Consider the following 23,726-nt stretch of genomic DNA (forward strand, 5'->3'; position numbering starts at 1 on the left):
TTATGTGGATTAGGATTTAAGGGATGACTATATGTAGGGTGACATTTGCAGATGTAGAAGAGGGTAGTCTCCACATGAATTAAAAATTCCCAGTAATTTCATTTATTGGAAGAACATGCAAAAGACCAAAAGGAAGTCAGCTAGGGCCTTGAAAATGATAAAAATATGACATTTACAAAACAGGTAAGCATGATTATTGGGTCAAAGGCAAATTATACAAGCAGAATATTTTAGCTGGATTAATTTTATGATTATGAACAAAAATGAATAACAAAATTTCCCATATTTTCCTTATTCTATTTGGATTACAGTTAAGTTTATAATTATGAATAAAAACTAACAACAAGGGGGAGATCCAAGATGGCGTGCTAGAGGGAAGCTGCATTCTGTGTTACTCCTGGAGCTGGGATTCAAGTAGTGGAAATACCGTTTCTCTGCGAATGATTAGAGAACCCCTGACAGCTGCTCCCATGCAGGACTCCTGACCACTCCTCCATGCAGGTCCTGCAGGTGCCCAAGTAGGACCACCGGCGTCAGCACCCATGCAGAACTCCTGCCCACCAACCCGCGCAGGTCCTGACGGTAACACCTGTGTGGACCCATGTCTACCAACATGGGCTCCTCCAGTCTCCTTCATCTTGGGGCACTGCAACCACTGCCACAGTTCTCTACATGCGGTAGCCTGCACCTGGGGACATTGCACTGGGTCTGATGAAAGCCGCTAGCCACAATACTGCACGCCACAGAGCTGCATCTCTGAACACACCACTCAACACCACCGTTCAGCCCCACCTCATCTGATACCCCATCACTGAAAGCAGCCACCTCCATCTTGGGACACGTTCGTCGCCATCTCTAGTTGGGGCAACTCCCAACTTGGAACACTGGCTGAGGTTTAGAAACATAATCAAGGTACCAAAAGTCCCCAACTGCACCCTCTTCCCAGCAGCCCGATAACCTGGCACAGTGCCTGCGGCTATGCAGTCAGTCCGAAGTCTGCAAAACCAGGTCCTGAACTTCCCAATATAAAACAGCTCTCTAAGACAGGTGCACAGTCCCCTGAGCACATCCCACAAGACTCTGGAGAAAAAGGTTCCTGATTGGGAAGTAGAAAGGGAGGGTGTGGGTGAGACACAGTTTAGAGACTAAATTAGAGACCAGGAATAATGAGGTCTACAGGAAATATAAGGAGATAAGACCAGGCACCCACATCACAAAAGTGGGCCCCAAAGGAGATCCTTGGGGTACAGTCTCCCATCGATGACTGGCAAGTGCTATACCCCACTTCCAGGAGCTACACTCCCAAGACCAATCCTCACACCCTAATAATCTTCACCATCCTGAGGGTGGAGATAAGAGCAAAAAACAGACAACCTCACCTACTAGATGAGAAGGGAAGCTGGAAAGATACTGATCTCCAACAAAAACAATCCTTGTATCTTCCTTTGGGATTTCTCTTTCTCTCTCTCCTCTGGTCCTCACATCCCCAACATTTATTAAAGAAGTACTTTTCATGAATTAGGCTACTAAGGACTCGGATGTCTAAATAGCATATACAGTGGTGTTGTATATTCTTTTATCTCCTATTTTTACATTTTTTTACTTTTCCTAATATTTATGTTTGTCTGTCTTTTGTACTCTACTGTCTTCTCACTTACTTGTCTCCCCCAAATCACTTTCTCTCTCTTCTGCTATTCACCAACTTCTTTAGATTCCTCTTTCATGCTTTCTAAGATCTAATACTCTATATCCTCACTTCCCACCCCAACATCTCATCCTATACCTCATCCCTGGTTCTTTGTCCACCAACAGAAACTGAAGACCCTTTTGCAAACCTACTGTTTATACTGTAGCTAATAATTGAAGGTACCGTTTCTGTATATTGTGACAAAACTGTTAATGTCTTAATAGCAGCTCTTTGGTTTAAGGTTGTATATCATTTGTATTGAGATCTGTTCACATTGTTCTTCCCTTTAAAGGAGAGATATTGGAAACCTGCAGAAACACTATAAGCCTATAGGGTAAAAACTGTAAAGCCTTGGATCTACAGTGCTAGAAGGGAAGACACATGAGCATCATTAAAAGAAAAAGGGAAGAGAGCTTCCAATCACTCCTGCAAGGTAGGCGGGCCTGCGACCCACCTGCAGAAGAGGAGCAGTCGCCTGCTGAGAGGCTGAGCCGCCCCCTCCCCCTGCGCCAGCATAGTAGAGAGAACTGGGACCAAACACAGAGCAGGCCCAGCGGCCTGCTGAGGGGCAGAGCCGCCCCCCACCCCCCTCGCCTGCCAGGTAGGGGAAGGGTGACCACCGACAGAAAAGGCCCAGTGGCCCAGGGCGGGACAGAGCTTCCAATCACTCCTGCAAGGTAGGCGGGCCTGCGACCCACCGGCAGAAGAGGAGCAGCCGCCTGCTGAGAGGCTGAGCCGCCCCCTCCCCCTGCGCCAGCATAGTAGAGGGAACTGGGACCAAAGACAGAGCAGGCCCAGCGGCCTGCTGAGGGGCAGAGCCGCCCCCCACCCCCCTCGCCTGCCAGGTAGGGGAAGGGTGACCACCGACAGAAAAGGCCCAGTGGCCCAGGGCGGGACAGAGCTTCCAATCACTCCTGCAAGGTAGGCGGGCCTGCGACCCACCTGCAGAAGAGGAGCAGTCGCCTGCTGAGAGGCTGAGCCGCCCCCTCCCCCTGCGCCGGCATAGTAGAGAGAACTGGGACCAAACACAGAGCAGGCCCAGCAGCCTGCTGAGGGGCAGAGCCGCCCCCCACCCCCCTCGCCTGCCAGGTAGGGGAAGGGTGACCACCGACAGAAAAGGCCCAGTGGCCCAGGGCGGGACAGAGCTTCCAATCACTCCTGCAAGGTAGGCGGGCCTGCGACCCACTGGCAGAAGAGGAGTAGCCGCCTGCTGAGAGGCTGAGCCGCCCCCTCCCCCTGCGCTGGCATAGTAGACGGAACTGGGACCAATCACAGAGCAGGCCCAGCGGCCTGCTGAGGGGCAGAGCCGCCCCCCACCCCCCTCGCCTGCCAGGTAGGGGAAGGGTGACCACCGACAGAAAAGGCCCAGTGGCCCGCGGCGGGACAGAGCTTCCAATCACTCCTGCAAGGTAGGCGGGCCTGCGACCCACTGGCAGAAGAGGAGCAGCCGCCTGCTGAGAGGCTGAGCCGCCCCCTCCCCCTGCGCCGGCATAGTAGAGGGAACTGGGACCAAACACAGAGCGGGCCCAGCGGCCTGCTGAGGGGCAGAGCCGCCCCCCACCCCCCTCGCCTGCCAGGTAGGGGAAGGGTGACCACCGACAGAAAAGGCCCAGTGGCCCGCGGCGGGACAGAGCTTCCAATCACTCCTGCAAGGTAGGCGGGCCTGCGACCCACCGGCAGAAGAGGAGCAGCGGCCTGCTGAGAGGCAGAGCCGCCCCCTCCCTCCCGCGCCTGCAAGGTAATCGGAACTGAGACCACCATCAGAACAGGTCAGACCTGCAACCGAGAGACAGAACAGGCCCAGTGGCCTGAGGAAGGGTAGAGCCGCCCCCCCCAACGCCTGCAAAGTAGGCGGACCTGCGACCCACTGGCAGTACAGCCCCAGAGGCATGCAGAGGGGCAGTGCCGCTGCCTGCGCCTGCAAAGTAGGCAGAACGGCGACCACCGACAGAACAAGCCTAGCGGCCCGCAGAGGGACAGAGCCGCCGCCCGCGCCTGCAAGGACGGCGGACCTGCTACCGACTGGCAGAGCAGGCCCAGCGGCCTGCCGGCGTGGTAGGCACATTGCCCCAATTGGTGGAGGGGCAGAGCCGCCGCCCGTGCCTGCGAGGGAGACTTTGCAACTATACAAGACCAATATAAATATATAGGGGGAAAATTCAATAGCACAACAGTTTCACCAAGAAGAAAGGAACGCGAACAGTATGAAGAGACAAGGAAAGAAAGGACCACAAGCATTGCAGGTCAACTCAACTTTAGAAGAGGTAATAGCTGCAGCTGATGGAATGTCAGATAAAGAATTCAGGATATACATGCTTCAGATGATCAGGAGTCTCAAGGAAGACATCAGACAGCAAAATCAGACAATGAAAGATCACTTCAACAATGAATTACATAAACAAATCCAAGAAGCAAAAGATCAACTATACAGGGAAATAGAGGTTATAAAAAACAAACAAACAGAAATCCTAGAAATGCAGGAAGCAATAAGCCAACTTAAAAACTCAATCGAGAATACTACCAGCAGAGTAGAACACTTAGAAGACAGAACATCAGACAATGAAGATAAAGTATTTCAACTTGAAAAGAACATAGACAGCTCAGCAAGACTGTTAAGAAACCATGAGCAGAACATCCAAGAAATATGGGATAACATCAAGAGACCAAATTTAAGAGTCATTGGGATACAGGAAGGAACAGAGTTTCAAACCAAAGGAATGAGCAATCTATTCAATGAAATAATTCGAGAAAACTTCCCAGACTTGAAGAATGAGACAGAACCCCAAATCCTAGAAGCCTACAGGACGCCGAATGTGCAAAATCATAAGAGACCCACACCTAGACACATTATAATGAAGATGCCCAACATACAGAACAAGGAGAGAATTTTAAAAGCTACAAGAGAAAGGAAGCAGATCACATTTAGGGGTAAGCCAATCAGGATAACAGCTGATCTTTCAACACAGACTCTGAAAGCTAGAAGATCCTGGAATAACATATTTCAAACACTGAAAGAAAATGGGTTCCAACCAAGAATTGTGTTTCCAGCGAAATTAAGCTTCAGGATGGAAGATGAAATTAAAACCTTCCACGATAAACAAAAGTTAAAAGAATTTGCAGCTAGAAAACCATCTCTTCAAAACATCCTTGGCAAAACATTACAGGAAGAGGAAATGGAAAATAACAATGAAAACCAACAGTGGGAGGTAGGACACTAAAGGGGGGAAAATAATCAAAGTGGAAAACAAACCATGTTTAGTAACATAAATAAACAAATATGGCTGGAAGAACAACCCATATCTCAATAATAACCCTAAATGTTAATGGCTTAAACTCACCAATCAAGAGACACAGGCTAGTAGAATGGATCACAAAACAAGACCCAACAATATGCTGCCTACAGGAGACGCATTTGATAGGAAAAGACATACATAGGCTGAAGGTGAAAGGTTGGGAAAAATCATATCACTCATATGGACTTCGGAAACAAGCAGGAGTATCCATACTCATATCAAATAAAATAGATTTTAAGCCAAAGTTAATCAAAAGGGATAAAGAGGGACACTACATACTGCTCAAGGGAACCATACACCAACAAGACATAACAATCATAAATATATATGCCCCAAACAATGGTGCAGCTATGTTCATCAAACAAACTCTTCTCAAGTTCAAGAGTCTAATAGACCACCATACAATAATCATGGGAGACTTCAACACACCTCTCTCACCACTGGACAGATCTTCCAAACAAAAGTTGAATAAGGAAACTATAGAACTCAATAACACAATTAATAACCTAGACTTAATTGACATATATAGAATATACCACCCAACATCAAACAGTTACACTTTTTTCTCAGCAGCACATGGATCCTTCTCAAAAATAGATCATATATTATGTCACAGGGAAACTCTTAGACAATACAAAGGAGTAGAGATAATACCATGCATCCTATCTGATCATAATGGAATGGAACTGAAAATCAACGATAAAAGAAGGAAGGAAAAAGAATATATCACTTGGAGAATGAACAATAGGTTACTGAATGATCAATGGGTTATAGAAGACATCAAGGAGGAAATTAAAAAATTCTTAGAGATTAATGAAAACACAGACACAACATATCGGAATCTATGGGACACATTGAAAGCAGTTCTAAGAGGAAAATTCATTGCTTGGAGTTCATTCCTTAAAAAAAGAAAAAACCAACAAATAAATGATCTCATACTTCATCTCAAAATCCTAGAAAAAGAAGAGCAAAACAACAGCAAAAGAAGTAGAAGGCAAGAAATAATTAAAATCAGAGCTGAAATCAATGAAATCGAAACAAAAGAAACAATTGAAAAAATTGACAAAACTAAAAGTTGGTTCTTTGAAAAAATAAACAAAATCGACAGACCCTTAGCCATGCTAGCGAAGAGAAGAAGAGAGAGAACTCAAATCACTAACATACGGGATGAAAGAGGCAATATCACAACAGACACTTCAGAAATACAGAAGATAATCAAAAATTATTTTGAATCCTTATACTCCAATAAATTAGAAGATAGTGAAGGCATAGATAAATTTCTTAAGTCATATGATCTGCCCAGATTGAGTCAGGAGGATATAGACAACCTAAACAGACCAATATCAATTGAGGAAATAGAAGAAACCATCAAAAGACTACCAACTAAGAAAAGCCCAGGACCGGATGGGTATACAGCAGAGTTTTACAAAACCTTTAAAGAGGAACTAATACCAATACTTTTCAAGCTACTTCGGGAAATAGAAAAAGAGGGAGAACTTCCAAATTCATTCTACGAGGCCAACATCACCCTGATACCTAAACCAGACAAAGACACTTCAAAGAAAGAAAACTACAGACCAATATCTCTAATGAACCTAGATGCAAAAATCCTCAATAAAATTCTGGCCACTCGAATACAAAGGCACATCAAAAAAATTGTGCACCATGATCAAGTAGGATTCATCCCTGGGATGCAAGGCTGGTTCAATATAAGGAAATCAATAAATGTTATTCACCACATCAATAGACTTAAAAATAAGAACCATATGATCATCTCGATAGATGCGGAAAAAGCATTCGACAAAGTACAGCATCCCTTTATGTTCAAAACTCTAGAAAAACTAGGGATAACAGGAACATACCTCAATATTGTAAAAGCAATCTATGCTAAGCCTCAGGCTAGCATCATTCTGAATGGAGAAAAATTGAAGGCATTCCCTCTAAAATCTGGAACAAGACAGGGATGCCCTCTCTCACCACTTCTGTTCAACATAGTTCTCGAAACACTGGCCAGAGCAATTAGACAGACGAAAGAAATTAAAGGCATCAAAATAGGAAAAGAAGAACTTAAATTATCACTATTTGCAGATGACATGATTCTATACCTAGCAGACCCAAAAGGGTCTACAAAGAAACTATTAGAGCTAATACATGAATTCAGCAAAGTGGCAGGATATAAAATCAACACGCATAAATCAAAGGCATTCCTGTATATCAGCGACAAATCCTCTGAAATGGAAATGAGGACAACCACTCCATTCACAATATCTTCAAAAAAAATAAAATACTTAGGAATCAACCTAACAAAAGAGGTGAAAGACTTATACAATGAAAACTACAGAACCCTAAAGAGAGAAATAGAAGAAGATCTTAGAAGATGGAAAAATATACCCTGTTCATGGATAGGCAGAACTAACATCATCAAAATGGCGATATTACCAAAAGTTCTCTATAGGTTTAATGCAATGCCAATCAAAATCCCAACGGCATTTCTTGTAGAAATAGAGAAAGCAATCATGAAATTCATATGGAAAAATAAAAGACCCAGAATAGCAAAAACAATGCTAAGCAGGAAGTGTGAATCAGGCGGTATAGCGATACCAGACTTCAAACTATATTACAGAGCAATAGTAACAAAAACAGCATGGTACTGGTACCAAAACAGGCGGGTGGACCAATGGTACAGAATAGAGGACACAGAAACCAATCCACAAAACTACAACTATCTTATATTTGATAAAGGGTCTAAAAGCATGCAATGGAGGAAGGATAGCATCTTCAACAAATGGTGCTGGGAAAACTGGAAATCCATATGCAACAAAATGAAACTGAATCCCTTTCTCTCGCCATGCACAAAAGTTAATTCAAAATGGATCAAGGAGCTTGATATCAAATCAGAGACGCGCCGTCTGATAGAAGAAAAAGTTGGCTACGATCTACATATCGTGGGTCGGGCTCCAAATTCCTCAATAGGACACCCATAGCACAAAAGTTAATAACTAGAATCAACAAATGGGACTTACTCAAACTAAAAAGTTTTTTCTCAGCAAAAGAAACAATAAGAGAGGTAAATAGAGAGCCTACATCCTGGGAACAAATCTTTACTCCTCACACTTCAGATAGAGCCCTAATATCCAGAGTATACAAAGAGCTCAAAAAATTAGACAATAAGAGAACAAACAACCCAATCAACAAATGGGCCAAGGACCTGAACAGACACTTCTCAGAGGAGGACATACAGTCAATCAACAAGTACATGAAAAAATGCTCACCATCTCTAGCAGTCAGAGAAATGCAAATCAAAACCACCCTAAGATACCATCTCACTCCAGTTAGATTGGCAGCCATTATGAAGTCAAACAACAACAAGTGCTGGCGAGGATGTGGGGAAAAGGGTACACTTGTACATTGCTGGTGGGACTGCAAATTGGTGCAGCCAATTTGGAAAGCAGTATGGAGATTTCTTGGAAAGCTGGGAATGGAGCCACCATTTGACCCAGCTATTCCCCTTCTCGGTCTATTCCCTAAAGACCTAAAAAGAGCATGCTACAGGGACACTGCTACATCGATGTTCATAGCAGCACAATTCACAATAGCTAGACTGTGGAACCAACCTAGATGCCCTTCAATGGATGAATGGATAAAAAAAATGTGGCATTTATACACAATGGAGTATTACTCTGCATTAAAAAATGACAAAATCATAGAATTTACAGGGAAATGGATGGCATTAGAGCAGATTATGCTAAGTGAAGCTAGCCAATCCCTAAAAAACAAATGTCAAATGTCTTCTTTGATATAAGGAGAGTAGCCAAGAACAGAGTAGGGTCGAAGAGCATGAGAAGAAGATTAACATTAAACAGGGATGAGAGGTGGGAGGGAAAGGGAGAGAGAAGGGAAAATGCATGGAAATGGAAGGAGACCCTCAGAGGTATACAAAAGTACATACAAGAGGAAGTGAGGGGAAGGGGAAAAATAATACAAGGGGGACAAACGAATGTCAGTAAAGGGGGCAGAGAGAGAAGAGGGGAGGGGAGGGGAGGGGAGGGGAGGGGAGGGGGGATAGTAGAGGATAGGAAAGACAGCAGAATACAACAGACACTAGTATGGCAATATGTAAATCAATGGATGTGTAACTGATGTGATTCTGCAATCTGTATATGGGGTAAAAATGGGAGCTCATAACCCACTTCAATCAAATTGTGAAATATGATATATCAAGAACTATGTAATGTTTTGAACAGCCAACAATAAAAAAAAAAAAAAAAAAAAGAAAAAGGGAAGAAAGTGCCGCCAACAAACCAAGATACTACATTATTAGGATCCATGGCCAGCACAACAGAAGAGAAGGAGTTCAGGATGTAAATAATTAAAATGTTGTGTGAATTAAAGGATGATATAAGAGAGAAAATACAGGCAACAAAAGATCATTTCAATAAAGAGCTACATAAGCAAATACAGGAAGCAAAAGATTACTTCAATAAGGAGATAGAGGTTCTGAAAAAAAACCCAGAAATCTTTGAAATGAAAGAAACAATAAACGAAATTAAAAGTTCAACAGAAAGCATAACCTAGAGATTAGATCACTTGGAAAACAGAACCTCAGACAATGAAGACAAAATATATAATCTTAAAAAGAATGTTGACCACACAGTAAAGATGGTAAGAAACCATGAATAAAGCATTCAAGAATTATGGGATAACATAAAAAAACCAAATTTAAGAAGTTTGGGATAGAGGAAGGCATAGAGTCACAAACCAAAGGAATGAACAATCTATTCAACGAAATAATATCAGAAAATTTTTCAAACATGAAGAATGAATTGGAAAAGAGACTTACAGGACACCAAATGTACAAAATCACAACAGATCCACACCAAGGCACATTATAAGGAAAATGCCTAGCATAGAGAATAAGGAGAGATTTTTAAAAGCCACAAGAGAAAGGAATCAAATTATATATAGGAGGAACTAATTAGGATATCTGCAGATTTTTCAACCCAGACCCTGAAAGCTAGAAGATCCTGGAACAACATATACCAAGCTCTGAAAGAAAATGGATGCCAACCAAGAATCTTATGCCCAGCAAAATTAAGCTTTAGATTTGATGATGAAATAAAAACCTTCCATGATTAATAAAAGTTAAAAAGAATTTACAACTAGAAAGGCTGCACTACAGAATGCACTCAGCAAAATGTTCCATGAGAAGGAAACAAAAAACAATAATGAAAATCAGCAAAGGGAGGTATTGCACTAAAGGAAATACTAATCAAAGGAGAAACCAAGTCAAGTTAAATACCAAAAATAAACAAAAATGGCTGGGAATATAAATCATGTCTCAACAATAACCCCGAATGTTAATGGCTCAAATTCACCAAAGACAAACTAGCAGATTGGATTAAAAAAAAAAAAAAGACCCAACAATATGCTGCCTTCAAGAGACTCCTCTTCATAGGAAAAGACATCCACAGACTGAAGGTGAAACATTGGGGAAAAAACACCTCTCTCATGGACTGTGGAAACAAGCAGGGGTGTCTATCTTCATATCAAATAAAGTAAACTTCAAGCCAAAATTAATAAAAAAGAATAAAGAAGGACATTTCATACTGCCTGGGAGAACCATACATCAACAAGACATAACAATTATAAATATATATACCCCAAACAATGGAGCTTCTGTGTTCATCCAACAAATTCTTCTCAAGTTCAAGAGTCAAATAGACCACAACACAATAATTCTAGGTGGCTTTTAACACACCTCTTTCCCCACTGGATAGATCTTCCAAACAAAAGCTAAACAAAGAAACTATACAACTCAATAATACAATCAATAACTTAGACTTAACAGACATATATAGATATTTCATCCATCAATGAGTAAATATGCTTTCCTCTCAGCAGCACTTAGATCCTTTTCTAAAACAGACTATATATTATGCCACAAAGCAACTCTTAGCAAATGCAAAAATGTAGAGATACTACTCTGCATTCTATCAGATCATGATGGAATGAAATTAGAAGTCAATTTTAAAATAAAAAAATAGAAGCTACTCCAACACCTGGAGACTAAATAATATGCTACTGAATCAACAATGGGTTGCAAAAGACCTCAAAAAAGAGATTAAAAAATTCTTGGAGGTAAATGAGAATACTGATACGACATATAGAAATCTATGCAACACTATCAAGGCAGTACTAAGAAGAAAGTTCATTGCATGGAGTTCATTACTTCAAAGAAGAAAAACGTCAACAAATAAATGATCTAACATTACATCTCAAAGTCCTAGAAAAAGAAGAACAAATCACCACCAAAAATAGTAGAAGACAGGAAATAATCAAAATCAGAGCTGAAATCAATGAAATTGAAACAAAAGAAACAATTGAAAAAATTGACAAAACAAAAAGTTCGTTCTTTGAAAAAGTAAATAAAATTGATAAACCCTTAGCAATGCTAATGAAGAGAAGGAGAGAGAAAACTCAAATTACTAACATACGTGATGAAAAAGGAAATATTACAACAGACACTACAGAAATACAGAAGATAATTAGAAATTATTTTGAAAATTTGTATTCCATTAAAATAGAAAATATCAAAGGCATCAACAAATTTCTAGACTCATATGATTTGCCCAAACGGAATCAGGATGATATACACAATTTAAACAGATCAATTTCAGGCAATGAAATAGAAGACACCATCAAAAGCCTACCAACCAAGAAAAGTCCAGGACCAGATGGATACATAGCTGAGTTCCATGAGACCTTCAAGTTATTTCATGAAATCGAAAAAGAGGGAACACTTCCAAACTCATTCTATAAAGCCAATATCACCCTGATTCCAAAACCAGACAAAGGCACATGAAAAAAAGAAAATTTCAGAACAGTATCTCTAATGAATATAGATGCAAAAATTCTCAATAAAATGCTGGCAAATCGAATATAAAACTATATTAAAAAGATAGTGCACTGTGATTAAGTGGAGTTCATCACAGGGATGCAAGGTTGGTTCAACATATGGAAATCAAACAATGCATCACATCAATAGATGTAAAGATAAGAAACATACGATCATCTCAAAAGACGCAAAAAAAGCATTTGACAAAATACACCATCCCTTCATGTTCAAAACACTAGAAAAACTAAGGATAACAGGAACATATCTCAACATTGTAAAAGCTAGCTATGCTAAGCCCAAAGCCAACATCATTCTAAATGGAGAAAAATTAAAAGCATTCCCTCTAAAAACTGAACAAGACAGGGATGCCCTCTTTCACCACTTCTAATTTAACAGAATTCTTGAAACTCTAGCCAGAGCAATCAGACAGATGAAAGAAATTAAAGAGCTACAGATAGGAAAAGAACTCAAATTTTCACTATTTGCCAACGATATGATTCTATACCTAGAAGATCCAAAAAATTCCACCAGAAAATTTCTAGAACTAATAAATGAATTCAGCAACATAGCAGGATATAAAATCAACACCCATAAATCAAAGGCATTTCTGTACATCAGTGTCAAATCCTCTGAAAGAGAAACTAGGAAAACTACCCCTTTTATAATAGTCTCAAAACAAAACAAAATGAAACAAAACAACAACAACAAAAAACCCTTGGGAATCAACTTAACAAAAGAGGTGAAAGACCTCTACAATCAAAATAATAGAACGTTAAAGAAGACCTTAGAAGATGGAAAGATCTCCCTTGTTCTTGGATAGGCAGAATTAATATTGTCCAAAATGTCCATACTACCAAAACCACTATACAGATTTAATGCAATCCCAATCAAAATCCCAATGACATTCCTCATAGTAATAGAAAAAGCAGTCATGAAATTCATCTGGAAAAATAAGAGACCCAAAATAACTAAAGCAATCCTTAGCAAGAAGAGTGAAGCAGGTGGCATGACTTTACCAGCCCTTAAACTATACTACAGGGCAATAGTAACAAAAACGGCATGGTATTGGCACCAAAACAGACTGGTAGACCAATGGTATAGAAGAATAGAGGACAGAGAGACAAATCCACATAAATACAGTTATCTCATATTAGATAAAGGTGCCAAAAACATATATTGGAGAAAGGATAGCCTCTTCAACACATGGTGCTGGAAAACTGGAAATCCACATGTGATAAAATGAAATTAAGCCCCTGTCTCTCACCATGCACAAAACTCAACTCAAAGTGGAACAAGGACCTAGGAATTAAACCAGAGACCCCATGCCTAATAGAAAAAAATGTAGGCCCAAATCTTCATCATATCTGATTAGGCTCTGACTTTCTTAATAAGACTCCTACAGTGCAAGAAATAAAATCAAGAATCAATAAATGGGATGGATTCAAACCAAAAAGCTTCTTCTTGGAAAAAGAAACAGTGAGGTGAATAGAGAGCCTACAGAATGGGAACAAATTTTTACCACACACATATCAGATACAGCACTACTCTCTAGGATATATAAAGAACTAAAAAATCTTAACATCAAAAACAAAACAAAACAACCCAAGCAACAAATGGGCCAAGGAACTGAACAGATACTTCTCAGAAGATGCCATATAATCAATCAACAAATATATAAAAAAAAGTTCAACATCTCTAGCAATTAGAGAAATGCAAATGTAATGTATTTAGAGTGCAACCAATAACAAGAAAATATGCATATGGACAAATGATTTTGAGATTAACATTGGTTTTACAACATACATAAGTTATTAGGAATAAAAGAATATAAGGGAAGAGAAGAAAAATTAAGGAGAAAACTAGGATCAGGGAATGAAAAGTCTTAAATGTGAGAATAAGAAAAGTTTAATTCAAAGGTTTTATCAGATAATAAAAATAACTTAGGTACATATTACCACAAATGGACATACTTGATAATATGCCAATATTTTATAAAATTTTATTTTAAGAGTACATTTTAGTTTAAATAATAATTTACTTATCTTAGTATTTTAGAGGGCAAGAAAAAATGTGCAAAGCTGGCAAATATTTTATAATATAAAATTATAAAAATAAATTAACACATATAATTCATGAAGAAACTGATACAATTTTAAAAAATTCACTTTTCTGGACCCTAGCTCTGTTCCTATTCGATAAACTCTTAATAGTGAATTTAAAAAGAGGACACTTTTATTAGACATCTATATGTGACCCTTCTTTTTCAGCACTCAAATTCCCTCATATAGTTAAACATAGGCAGATGTACATCTATCACAATTTATCAAGAAACATTTGTCACCTGCTCACGCTCAGGTAATGTGAAAGATGTCAGGCACACAAAGACAAGGGGCCTTTTCACCCTCAAAAAAGTCAGTTAAAGGGAAACACACATAAATTATAGCAAAGAAATGCGATAACACCTAAGGGAGAAAAGCATAGGCAATTTTGAGAGCACAAATTATGATATATTCATAGAAAGTAGGTGGGTAGATAATTTTGTAGGCAAAGGAAAAGAAACTGAATGGAGGGGGAATGGGAGGTATACAAACACAGTGAATGGACACAAAGGGGGAGACACTTAAATACATAAAAATAGTGTGTTTGGCAAGAGAAAATGATCTGCCCATGATATCACAAAGTACTTAAGAGTCAACTCCATAAAAAGATAGTCATAAAATGCCATCAGGGGGCTGAGGTTGTGGCTCAGTGGTACAGTGCTTGCCTGGCACCTGTGAGGCACTGGGTTCGATTCTCAGCACCACATAAAAATAAAATATACAATTAAAATGCCATCAGTTGACAGGCATTATTCTAAACTAATAACTCTCATATTATCAATCCTATTGTAAGCTCTGTATTAGAAACTGCCAGAGGTGAAGGTATCATATGTGCAAAACTATTCTGACAACTGGTTTAGGTAGTTAATTTTCTAGTGGAAAATTCCTTCAATAAAAAGGATTCTTTTCTCTCTTAATTCCTAGTATACAAAATATAGCCATCACAGTGTCTATTTCACATTGCATAATCCTGGATATCTTCAACTAGCAGTTGAATAAATAATCAAGTATTAAACAGCTGAGCTCAAAAGAAAAAACCACTGGCAGAAGAGATACTAAGATCTTCTCAAACTGAATATAACCTACACAAATGTTTTCACTGATTTCAAAGGAAAAGGTAATACTCAAGAATTTCCACATATTCTTTGAGAGTCATCAACTCACTCCTTTATATGCTTAAACTTAATTCTGGTATGTGTCCACAGAAAATGTACTATCTGGGGGATGTGAGGGGAGGGAAAACTACAAGAGTGTGTGTTGCTTATTCTTACCTCAGCACCAAAGTAGTTGAAAATACCCACTACACTAACAGGAACCAGCTTGTTCACACAGCGTCCTAGAGCTTTTCTTCCAAGGGCAAATACAAAAGGAATTTCTTGTTCCCGTGCCATAGCTATGACATTATAGAGAGCCTCATCTAGACCACCTATGAAAATCAACATATATGGAGGTAATTTAGTTATTTCCTAAATGGAGCTAATCTAGCAAGCAACAGCAAAAGCATAAAACACAGTAGCAAAGGATTCTATGAGAATTCTTATAGCACTTACACTGTTACATATTATACTATCTGACTTTATGTTACATATGGATACATATATTTTTAAAACACACACACACACAATTTTCTTTTTCTCCAATTAAATTCTAAGTTACTTCAAACCCAATATTTTTGTCTCTCCATACAGATTAGCATAGCAGGAATCAAATTTCAATTTAACAGACATTTTAATGAAGAAATTATTTGTTAATAGTAGCTAACTCCTTTTTCCAATCTTTCAGCTCAAGTAATGACCTATTCACAATGCAGTGAGACAGATAACACATTATTGATTTTATTTGGTATTTCTATCCTGTGTATTTGCCTACCACTGCTACTGGGACAGATCTGTCTATTCCAATCCACCTAAAGCAGCTTTTCTACCAAAAAAGGATAAGTAAAGAAGCATGACATGGCACAATGCACTCTGACTATTCTCCATTCTCATCACAACAGTAGGGACACTTAATGGGCCCAAGAGAATTCTTTTACCACTATTCATACATGGGGATTTCCTTTGTAACTCAATCCCAATTATCCTAGTTAATTTTAGGCTCTGAAATACTTCATTCTTTTCTCAGGCTCAATATTTTGTTTCATAGTATGCTTTACAGAGAAAGACCTGTGTTTAAATACCCTACAATTATACCAAATAAATATCAAAACACTTCAAAATCAAAGTGTACATACCTTTTGACTGGATTTTTTCACAGTTTGGAGAAATTATCACACACTTGATCTTATTTAGCTTCATATGTTTGGTGACTTCCCTTAGACCCATAACCAGCCGTCTTCGTGCTTTTGCTCTTACAGGATCCTTTTGGTAGATGCGTTCCTGAAAACTGACAAGTTCTTGGAGAAGAAGGGTCACACATTCATCAATCTCTTTACAAAGAACCTGATTACAGTACCTATAAAGGAAAGATAAATAAAAACATAAAAAACAACAGGAAACTCCACCCTATTTTTCTGTAATTATAAAGTTATATTAGGAAAATATCTTTAAGAGAAACTATATTCAATAAAAAGTTTTCATGAAAAGTCAAGTCTTCAAAACTTTTAAATCCTTATCTGGGAATTGTGGTTTGAATGCTTGTAATCTCAATGACTTGGAAGGCTGAGGCAGGAGGATCACAAGTAGGAAACAACATAGCAAAACCCTGTCTCAAGAAAAAAAAAAGGTGGGGGGCTAGGGATGTAGCTGTGTGGGTAAAGCATCCCTGGATTTAATCCCCAGAACCAATAAATAAATAAAGCCTCTGAATCCCTCAGTTAACTAGAAATAAAAGTGATATAGGCTATCTTTGATAATGAATTTCAACAAATTGGCTTTTAGTAAAGGATAGGTTAATAACCTCTATGAAGTATCCAATTATTAAATTCCTAAAGATATAAATCAAATTCAAATGTTTGCTTGCCATGTGGTTAAAACAGATGAAATATTTCTGGTGAAAAGATATAAAGTTATTTCTTTTCAATGAATACTAAAGATGCTTCTACAAGAAATGAGTGTCCTAACAATTAATTTTGAGTTTGAATAAGTCTCTGGGCATTTCTCAACCACAAAAATGAGTCAGATGAGATGACCTTTATGGCCCAGTTAGCTCCGAAAATCAACAGCTATTGAGGATAAACTCAATAGTTGAACTGAGGCCAAAATCAAACAGACCTTGGGGTAGTAGTCATATATCTTTGTATCAGACAAAGCAACTGAATGAGGCTCTTTGAGAGATCATGTATGGTTATAATGTGGAAAACAGGAAAAAATGTGATGTCACAATAGTACTTAATTTCTAGGATAAGAAAATCATCTAGACATATTTTTTATATACCCTTTCCATCTTTTCTAGTTCTCATCCCTTATCTTTACCAAAAGCAGGCATTTAATGAGAATTGGTGTAACTTCTAATCTAGTAATAAATAGGCAAGGAAAATAGAAGACTTCTATTTTAAAGTTATATAGTGGGAAAATCCAGGGCTGCCCTTCTTTAGTGCAAAAAGAAAAAAGAAAGAAAGAAATTTTTTGTGTTGGGAATTTTATTATATATATAAAAAATGTTTAAATAAGTACAACATTACTTGAGAAGAGAAGATAAAACTGGACACACTGTGGGAGGATTAAATATCATAAAATATTAAAATTAAGGAATGCATTTAAAGAATAGAATATTGAAAATACAATTTTCTTCATTCTTTTTTCTTTCAAGCTGTTATTTCACACATATGTAACATTTCCTAAATGGTTCTTTTGCTCCACATCTGTTATCTGACATTTAATTAACTTCTGAAAGCTGGGCAAAAAGTATTTGCTCAAAAACAATGGAATAAGGAAAAGGAAAAGAACAAACTGATACGGTTTGGCTCCTTGCAGACTATACTTTTGCCCTGGGATTCTTTCATATGTCATTAAGAGTTTTGGGGATATAACTTGGTTGTAGAACATTTGCCTAGTATGTGCAATGTACTGGGTTTGATTACCAGTACAACAAAAAGTAAGTAAATAAATAAAGGTAATTAGGGTTGTGTAGTTCACCTATGTAAATGTTAAAACCCTAAAATGTTTCCTAGCAATAACCATTAGTTTAAGGTTATTCACAGATAAGGTATCATTTTGTGATTCACTAATTGTTTCAATTCTAAAAACCTATAAATATCTGCTTAAAAGCAAAAGCAAATAGGTGGTGTTTGATATGTATCTCAATGGTAGAGCGCTTACCCACTATGCACAAGACCCAGGTTCAATTTCTAGCACTTTGAAAACGGAAAAAATTAGCTTTATGTAATAGATTAATTTCACAAAATAGGGTTTTCAGAACTTTATTACATGTTATTGATTGATGAGAGAAATTTTTGAAGGATTAATTATATATATACACATATACATATACACACACACACACACGTGTGTATGTGTGTATGTGTGTGTGTGTGTGTGTGTGTGTGTACGTGTGTATGTATATATGCAAAAGCACTTGGAGGGGAAAAACTCATAGCACAAAATTATATATGTAAGATGTAAGAGGCCAGTAGTCCCGGGTAGAAACACTATATGATATCAACAGAATATATTTAGTGTCACATCACTCTCTATGAACACTGACAAAAGGGAATGCTTCAAATAGAGCAAAACCAGCTGTTAAACAAAATTTGAAAAAAATATTTTTGGTGTTTGGCATGTTCAACTCATGAAGTAACAATGACAATACTAGATTTGGAACCACAATAAAGATCCTACTATTCAACCTCAATAAAGAGACAAAAACTTACTCTCTAAATCTTTTGCTATGGATTTTGGTTATTGTTGATGATGCCATTGGACTGCCTATCCCAGAACTGGCAGGAGAGCCTTGTGACACAGGTGTCATGCAGTATGGAGAATTCTGACTTGCTGGAGAGAGTGAAGTATCACTCGGTACGCTCAGTCCAGTATCTGTGGAGATGTGAAATGAGGGGAAAGAATTTAGAAACCTCAAATGCTGAAAAGCTCTATACTGATCTATATAATCTAGAATGGCAGTTGTCTTTTAGGCTACTTCCTAATTCTCTGCAAACTAATGAGTTAGGCATTGTTCCTTTCACACACAAAAAAAAAATTCTCTACAAAACTACAAAAATTAAGTCTTCCTATTATCTATAAAAATATGCTCTTAAAATTTAAGCACAGCCTTGAAGTCTCCACAAACGAGATGAGAAAAGGCCAAATTATCCGAAACACGTATTCTCAGGGGATTTAAATTAAAGAACAAAAATCTGCACTTACTTTCAGATATTACTCTATCCTCCATCTCTACTTATCCACCTATTTCTTAGAAATCTTTCTTTTTAAAGTTCCAATTGTTGCTGGCAATGATAAATTCTACCTCACTCTTTCTCTCCACACCCACTCCTGATTCTCTTATATGGCATTTGCTTCTGTGCTTAAGGAGCTGCATTTTTAAGATGCCATCCCTTGACTCTACCATTTCCTTTGTTCAATTACTGCTTCTTCCTTCACAACTCAGGAAATGAGTCCATATTTCTATGTCCAGTAGAATCATTAGCAAAGTTGCACATATATCTATCTTATCTCCCTACTGGATCATCACTTTTTGATGACAGGACCTGCCTACTACGTATCTTCTTTATATTCCCCAACCTCCCTATTCTTGCTAGTTAATAAAATACATGTGGTAGGATTCAATAAACATTTGCTGCATGAATAGATGGATGAATAATCCTAAATACAAAGGGAGATATATGAGAATAAAGGGGAACTTAACCAAATATGCCCTAGATGAATAATCCATGGAAGTAAATTCATTTCTCTGAAAATAAAACACTAATGCTTAATCTGTGTATCGGTTAGATTTAAATGTACTGCAAAATCGTATGTGTTCAGTATTTATTATATGGGACTGAATCTTATTGACTAACTGGGCTCTGCTCTGCAATTCTCTATCACACATACATAGCAATTTCCTAAAAGCAAAAAGAAAATCAACAAAAATGAAAAATACCTCTTTGAAGAAAGATAACCAATAGAGTTTCAGATACAAAAGAAGAGAAAATTTTTTAAAGGGGACAGTATCAGAAGAACTAGTGAGATCTTAATTTTGAGGGTTTATTACAAATTCTGAAATTTGTAATAAAATGTCATAGATTCACTATAACACTTGCCCCACCCTCCAGCTATCCTCAGTCTAAAAACATCTTCAAAGGTATTCACTCCCCCAAACAAAGAAATTTATGCAAAATAATGGAGCACATCCTCCACATATGAACATAACCAGCAATAGCTCATCCTTCAATTAAAATGCTCTAGACCATTCCATGAGAAGAGGAGAAAAAAAGACCTCCTTACCTTCCTGGGAAATAATCTCCTGTGGCAAATCATCAATAAAATCTAAATGCATTTCTGTTGGCTCTTCAGATCCCAAAAGATTATGGTCCACAGTTAAACGTCCCTTCTTTTCCTCTCTTTCTTTCAAAATAACCTAAAAAAGTCATTATACCAGTCGATTACAATGTACACTAAAACAGAGGTATATAGTTTGCTTATACATGGACATGAGGATTTTAGTAGGTTATGTGTTTACATGGCTAAAATATAAATGAACTGGGAAAAGGTAAATATAATTTTATGCACTATAGGTTGAAGGAAATACTGCACACAAAAATAAAGGGAAGCAATTGTGCTTGAGAACATTTAGCTATCAAACTATATCTGCTTCATTCTTTAAATCCTGAGTGATAAATTGGAGTTTCCAAAAATGCAACTTCAGTTTAAAAGTCTGGAAACCAGTTTATATACTGAGTTACATTTCACCATTTTCAATTATTTGTACATGGATTATGTCATTCAAATCCTTCTGATAGAGTTAACCAAAGCAAATATCACCTTCAATTTATAGATGAGGAAAATGAAAGTAAAAAAGTTTACCTAAAACTAAGTACTAAGATAAAGTTAGTACTAAAGTTCAGGGTTGGGGTTAGGGATAGAGAGCTTGCTGAGCATGCACAAGGACTTGAATTCAATCCCCAGCACTGACACACACATACACTTACACATACACACACAAAACAAAACAAACAAACAAAAAACCCCACAGGCTTTTGATCCTTAGGGTCTAATGCTTTGGGATATTCAACTTTTTTTTTTTTTTTTAAATCTTATAGGAAAAAAAAAATCATTCTCTAGGGCCTTGTTCCTCACAGAAAGACAATCATCATTGTGATATCCCAGACTTCAAATTAACTAGTTATAAAAACGCATTAATATGAATACTTCCCAATAATTTAGTGGCTAAAACATCACAGTTAATTTTACAAAAACAGATTAAATCCCTTATTCATCCCATAAAATAAACATCCCCAGATTTTGGTTTACCTTTTTAAGTGCTGTAGGCCGTTTTAGTTTTGCAATTTCCTTCTCTTTTCCTTTTTTTGCTTTAGAGGAAGTAATGTCCAAAGAATTAAAAGATGTCAAGCAGGGTTGGCTTTTTGTTAAAGGTTTTCGGTTAGAGTCTTTAGTGTGAAAAGAAGCTGCAGTAACCACTAAAAACAAAAAAGAAATTAGTTTTACTATAATGATCAATTTAATATACTTTCAAAGTTTCCAAAAATAAATCCACAAAAACAAGAACATCCTCTTCTTGTAGGAAAAAAAAAACAGACATCATAATATTCGGAGCAGAGTCCCTAAGAAAAACCTCCAAATTTTTAGCTTTCATAAGATAAAAAGCATAAAGCCAAAGCAATTAGCCAATCTGGAGGTCCAAAGTAGGGATAAATTAGTTCTACCTTACTGCAGCAACCTTTATGCACGGCTATTCTTTACAAGCGGTCTTCAGTCAAAGCCATTCTACCTTTGAAGTTTCAAAACTGAACCTCTTCTCATTCCTACTTAATCACCTATTCACACTTATATAAGAAACTTATGTAGCCCATCGCTCCTTTCCTTATTTTAATCTGTCAGCAAAAATGCTGATTTCCCCCCTCAGCCTACACTCTAGGTACCATATAGCAGTTCTTTTATGACTGAACAATACTCTTATTCTCCAATGACTACCTCCAACCCTTTAACATTCCTAAACCTTAAAAATGATAACCTCATTTTTTTTATTCTAGCAGAGCTTTTCTACCACTTCCCTGAAAGGATGCTATTTAACATAAATTATTAACCACAAGAAAGGAAGTGGCAGATATTCTCACTCCTGTCTAAGGCTCACCAACCACTTCTGTTCTTACTTCCATCTCAGTTCCTCTAGGATCTTGCTCTATCACTTTCCCCTTGCATTTTTCAATTTCCTCCCTAACCCTTGATTCTTTTCCCTGACCCCTCACAACAAGCCAAAAAAAAAAAAAAGGTTGTTGAGGGTGACAAAGTCTTTCCTTTGACTAACTTTCCTTCAAGCTAAGGCACCACAGCTCCTCTTTCCTTCCCTGGAAACAGTCTTTCTCCCATCATCACTTTCCAAATCATTACAATCTGGCCTTTGCCCTACTCACTCACTTGAAACTGTTATTGTAAAGATCACACATAACCTTGCAATTGCCAAATAAAATTCTTTTTTTACTCCCTTCTAATTTTCTTGGGCATTGGCCCATTATAGTTTTCCTCAAAATTCTTCCTTGCCTTCTGTGATTTCCACTTTTTTTTTTTTTTTACTCTTTTTCAATTCTATTTTTCTAGTTCTTCTTTGTTTGTCCTAAAAATTTGCACATTCCAAAGGCTCTATCCCTGAACATCTTTTCCCCAATTTTCCCTTCCTCCAACAACCTTATTTCCATAGCTTCAACAATTCTATTTGAAAGTCACTGATCTCTAACCTAAACTATTCGTTCATAACTCATGTCAAATAAGAACCACAGGACCTCTATTGCTTGCATTTTAAATCAAGGCTCCTGCCTATTCTTCCCAACAAAATTCTTCCATGATCTTTGTGTTTTACCATCATAGCTCTTTTCACCACACACTCTGTGCCAGAGTAAAGAATCATCTTTGATCTGTTTCTACATCCTACCATTGAAAAAGCCTATCAATTCCTTACAATTCTTTTTCATCACTACCGCAGTCTCATTCTTTTCTTGAACTTTCCAGTAGCATTCTTTGTAATCAACACTTCCAGTTTAAACACTGGTGACTGGTTAGAAGTTAATCTCATTTCTATCTGTCAAGAAGTCTACTCCTGGCTGGGTATGATAGCGCACACCTATATCCCAGCAACACCAGGGCCAAGGCAGGAGGATCAAAAGTTGGAGGTCAACCTGGGCAATTTAGTGAAACCCTGTCTCAATATAAAAAGGCTGGGGATATGGCTCAATGGTAGATTGCCCTTGGGCTCAATTCCTACTATCATAAAAATAAATAACAAAATAAAATAAAGTGTAAAAAAATACAGAGAGAGAATGCTATTCCTTCTTTAAGCCCAGTTCAAATATTATCTTATATGAAATGATTTATAACACCATTCCCCTATCTCCACGTTGACATACATCACTCTCTCACTCTTCCAAGGGTTTACAAAACTTTGCTGGTATCTTTCCTAAAGTGCTGCTTTTGATTAGCTGTGTATGTCTTTCTAATCTCACTAGATTAAACTTCTTGAACAAAAAAGTTTATCTTCACCATCTCTGTAATCCCAATAGTTTCTGACCGCATATTTTGCAAAGTTATTTACTATTGATTAACATTTGCTAAATGAATCAAAGTTGTAATAACTCATTTGAAATA

At 37.8% G+C, this 23,726-nt stretch overlaps 1 protein-coding gene across 1 annotated transcript in view; it reads right to left on the reverse strand.

Moving 5' to 3' along the window:
* Secisbp2l (SECIS binding protein 2 like) overlaps window positions 1–23,726 on the reverse strand; it is a 59,264-nt gene that overhangs the window by 8,400 nt on the left and 27,138 nt on the right. The window contains exons 12-16 of the mRNA XM_027925999.2: window positions 21,381–21,547; window positions 20,355–20,487; window positions 18,782–18,944; window positions 16,205–16,425; window positions 15,246–15,400 (exon numbers count right to left, since the gene is read on the reverse strand). Coding sequence (XP_027781800.2) covers window positions 15,246–15,400; window positions 16,205–16,425; window positions 18,782–18,944; window positions 20,355–20,487; window positions 21,381–21,547 — 839 coding nt within the window. The remainder of the gene's footprint in view (window positions 1–15,245; window positions 15,401–16,204; window positions 16,426–18,781; window positions 18,945–20,354; window positions 20,488–21,380; window positions 21,548–23,726) is intronic.

Source organism: Marmota flaviventris, chromosome 2 (genome assembly GCF_047511675.1).
Source record: "Marmota flaviventris isolate mMarFla1 chromosome 2, mMarFla1.hap1, whole genome shotgun sequence".
In the NCBI taxonomy this organism is placed as follows: domain Eukaryota; kingdom Metazoa; phylum Chordata; class Mammalia; order Rodentia; family Sciuridae; genus Marmota; species Marmota flaviventris.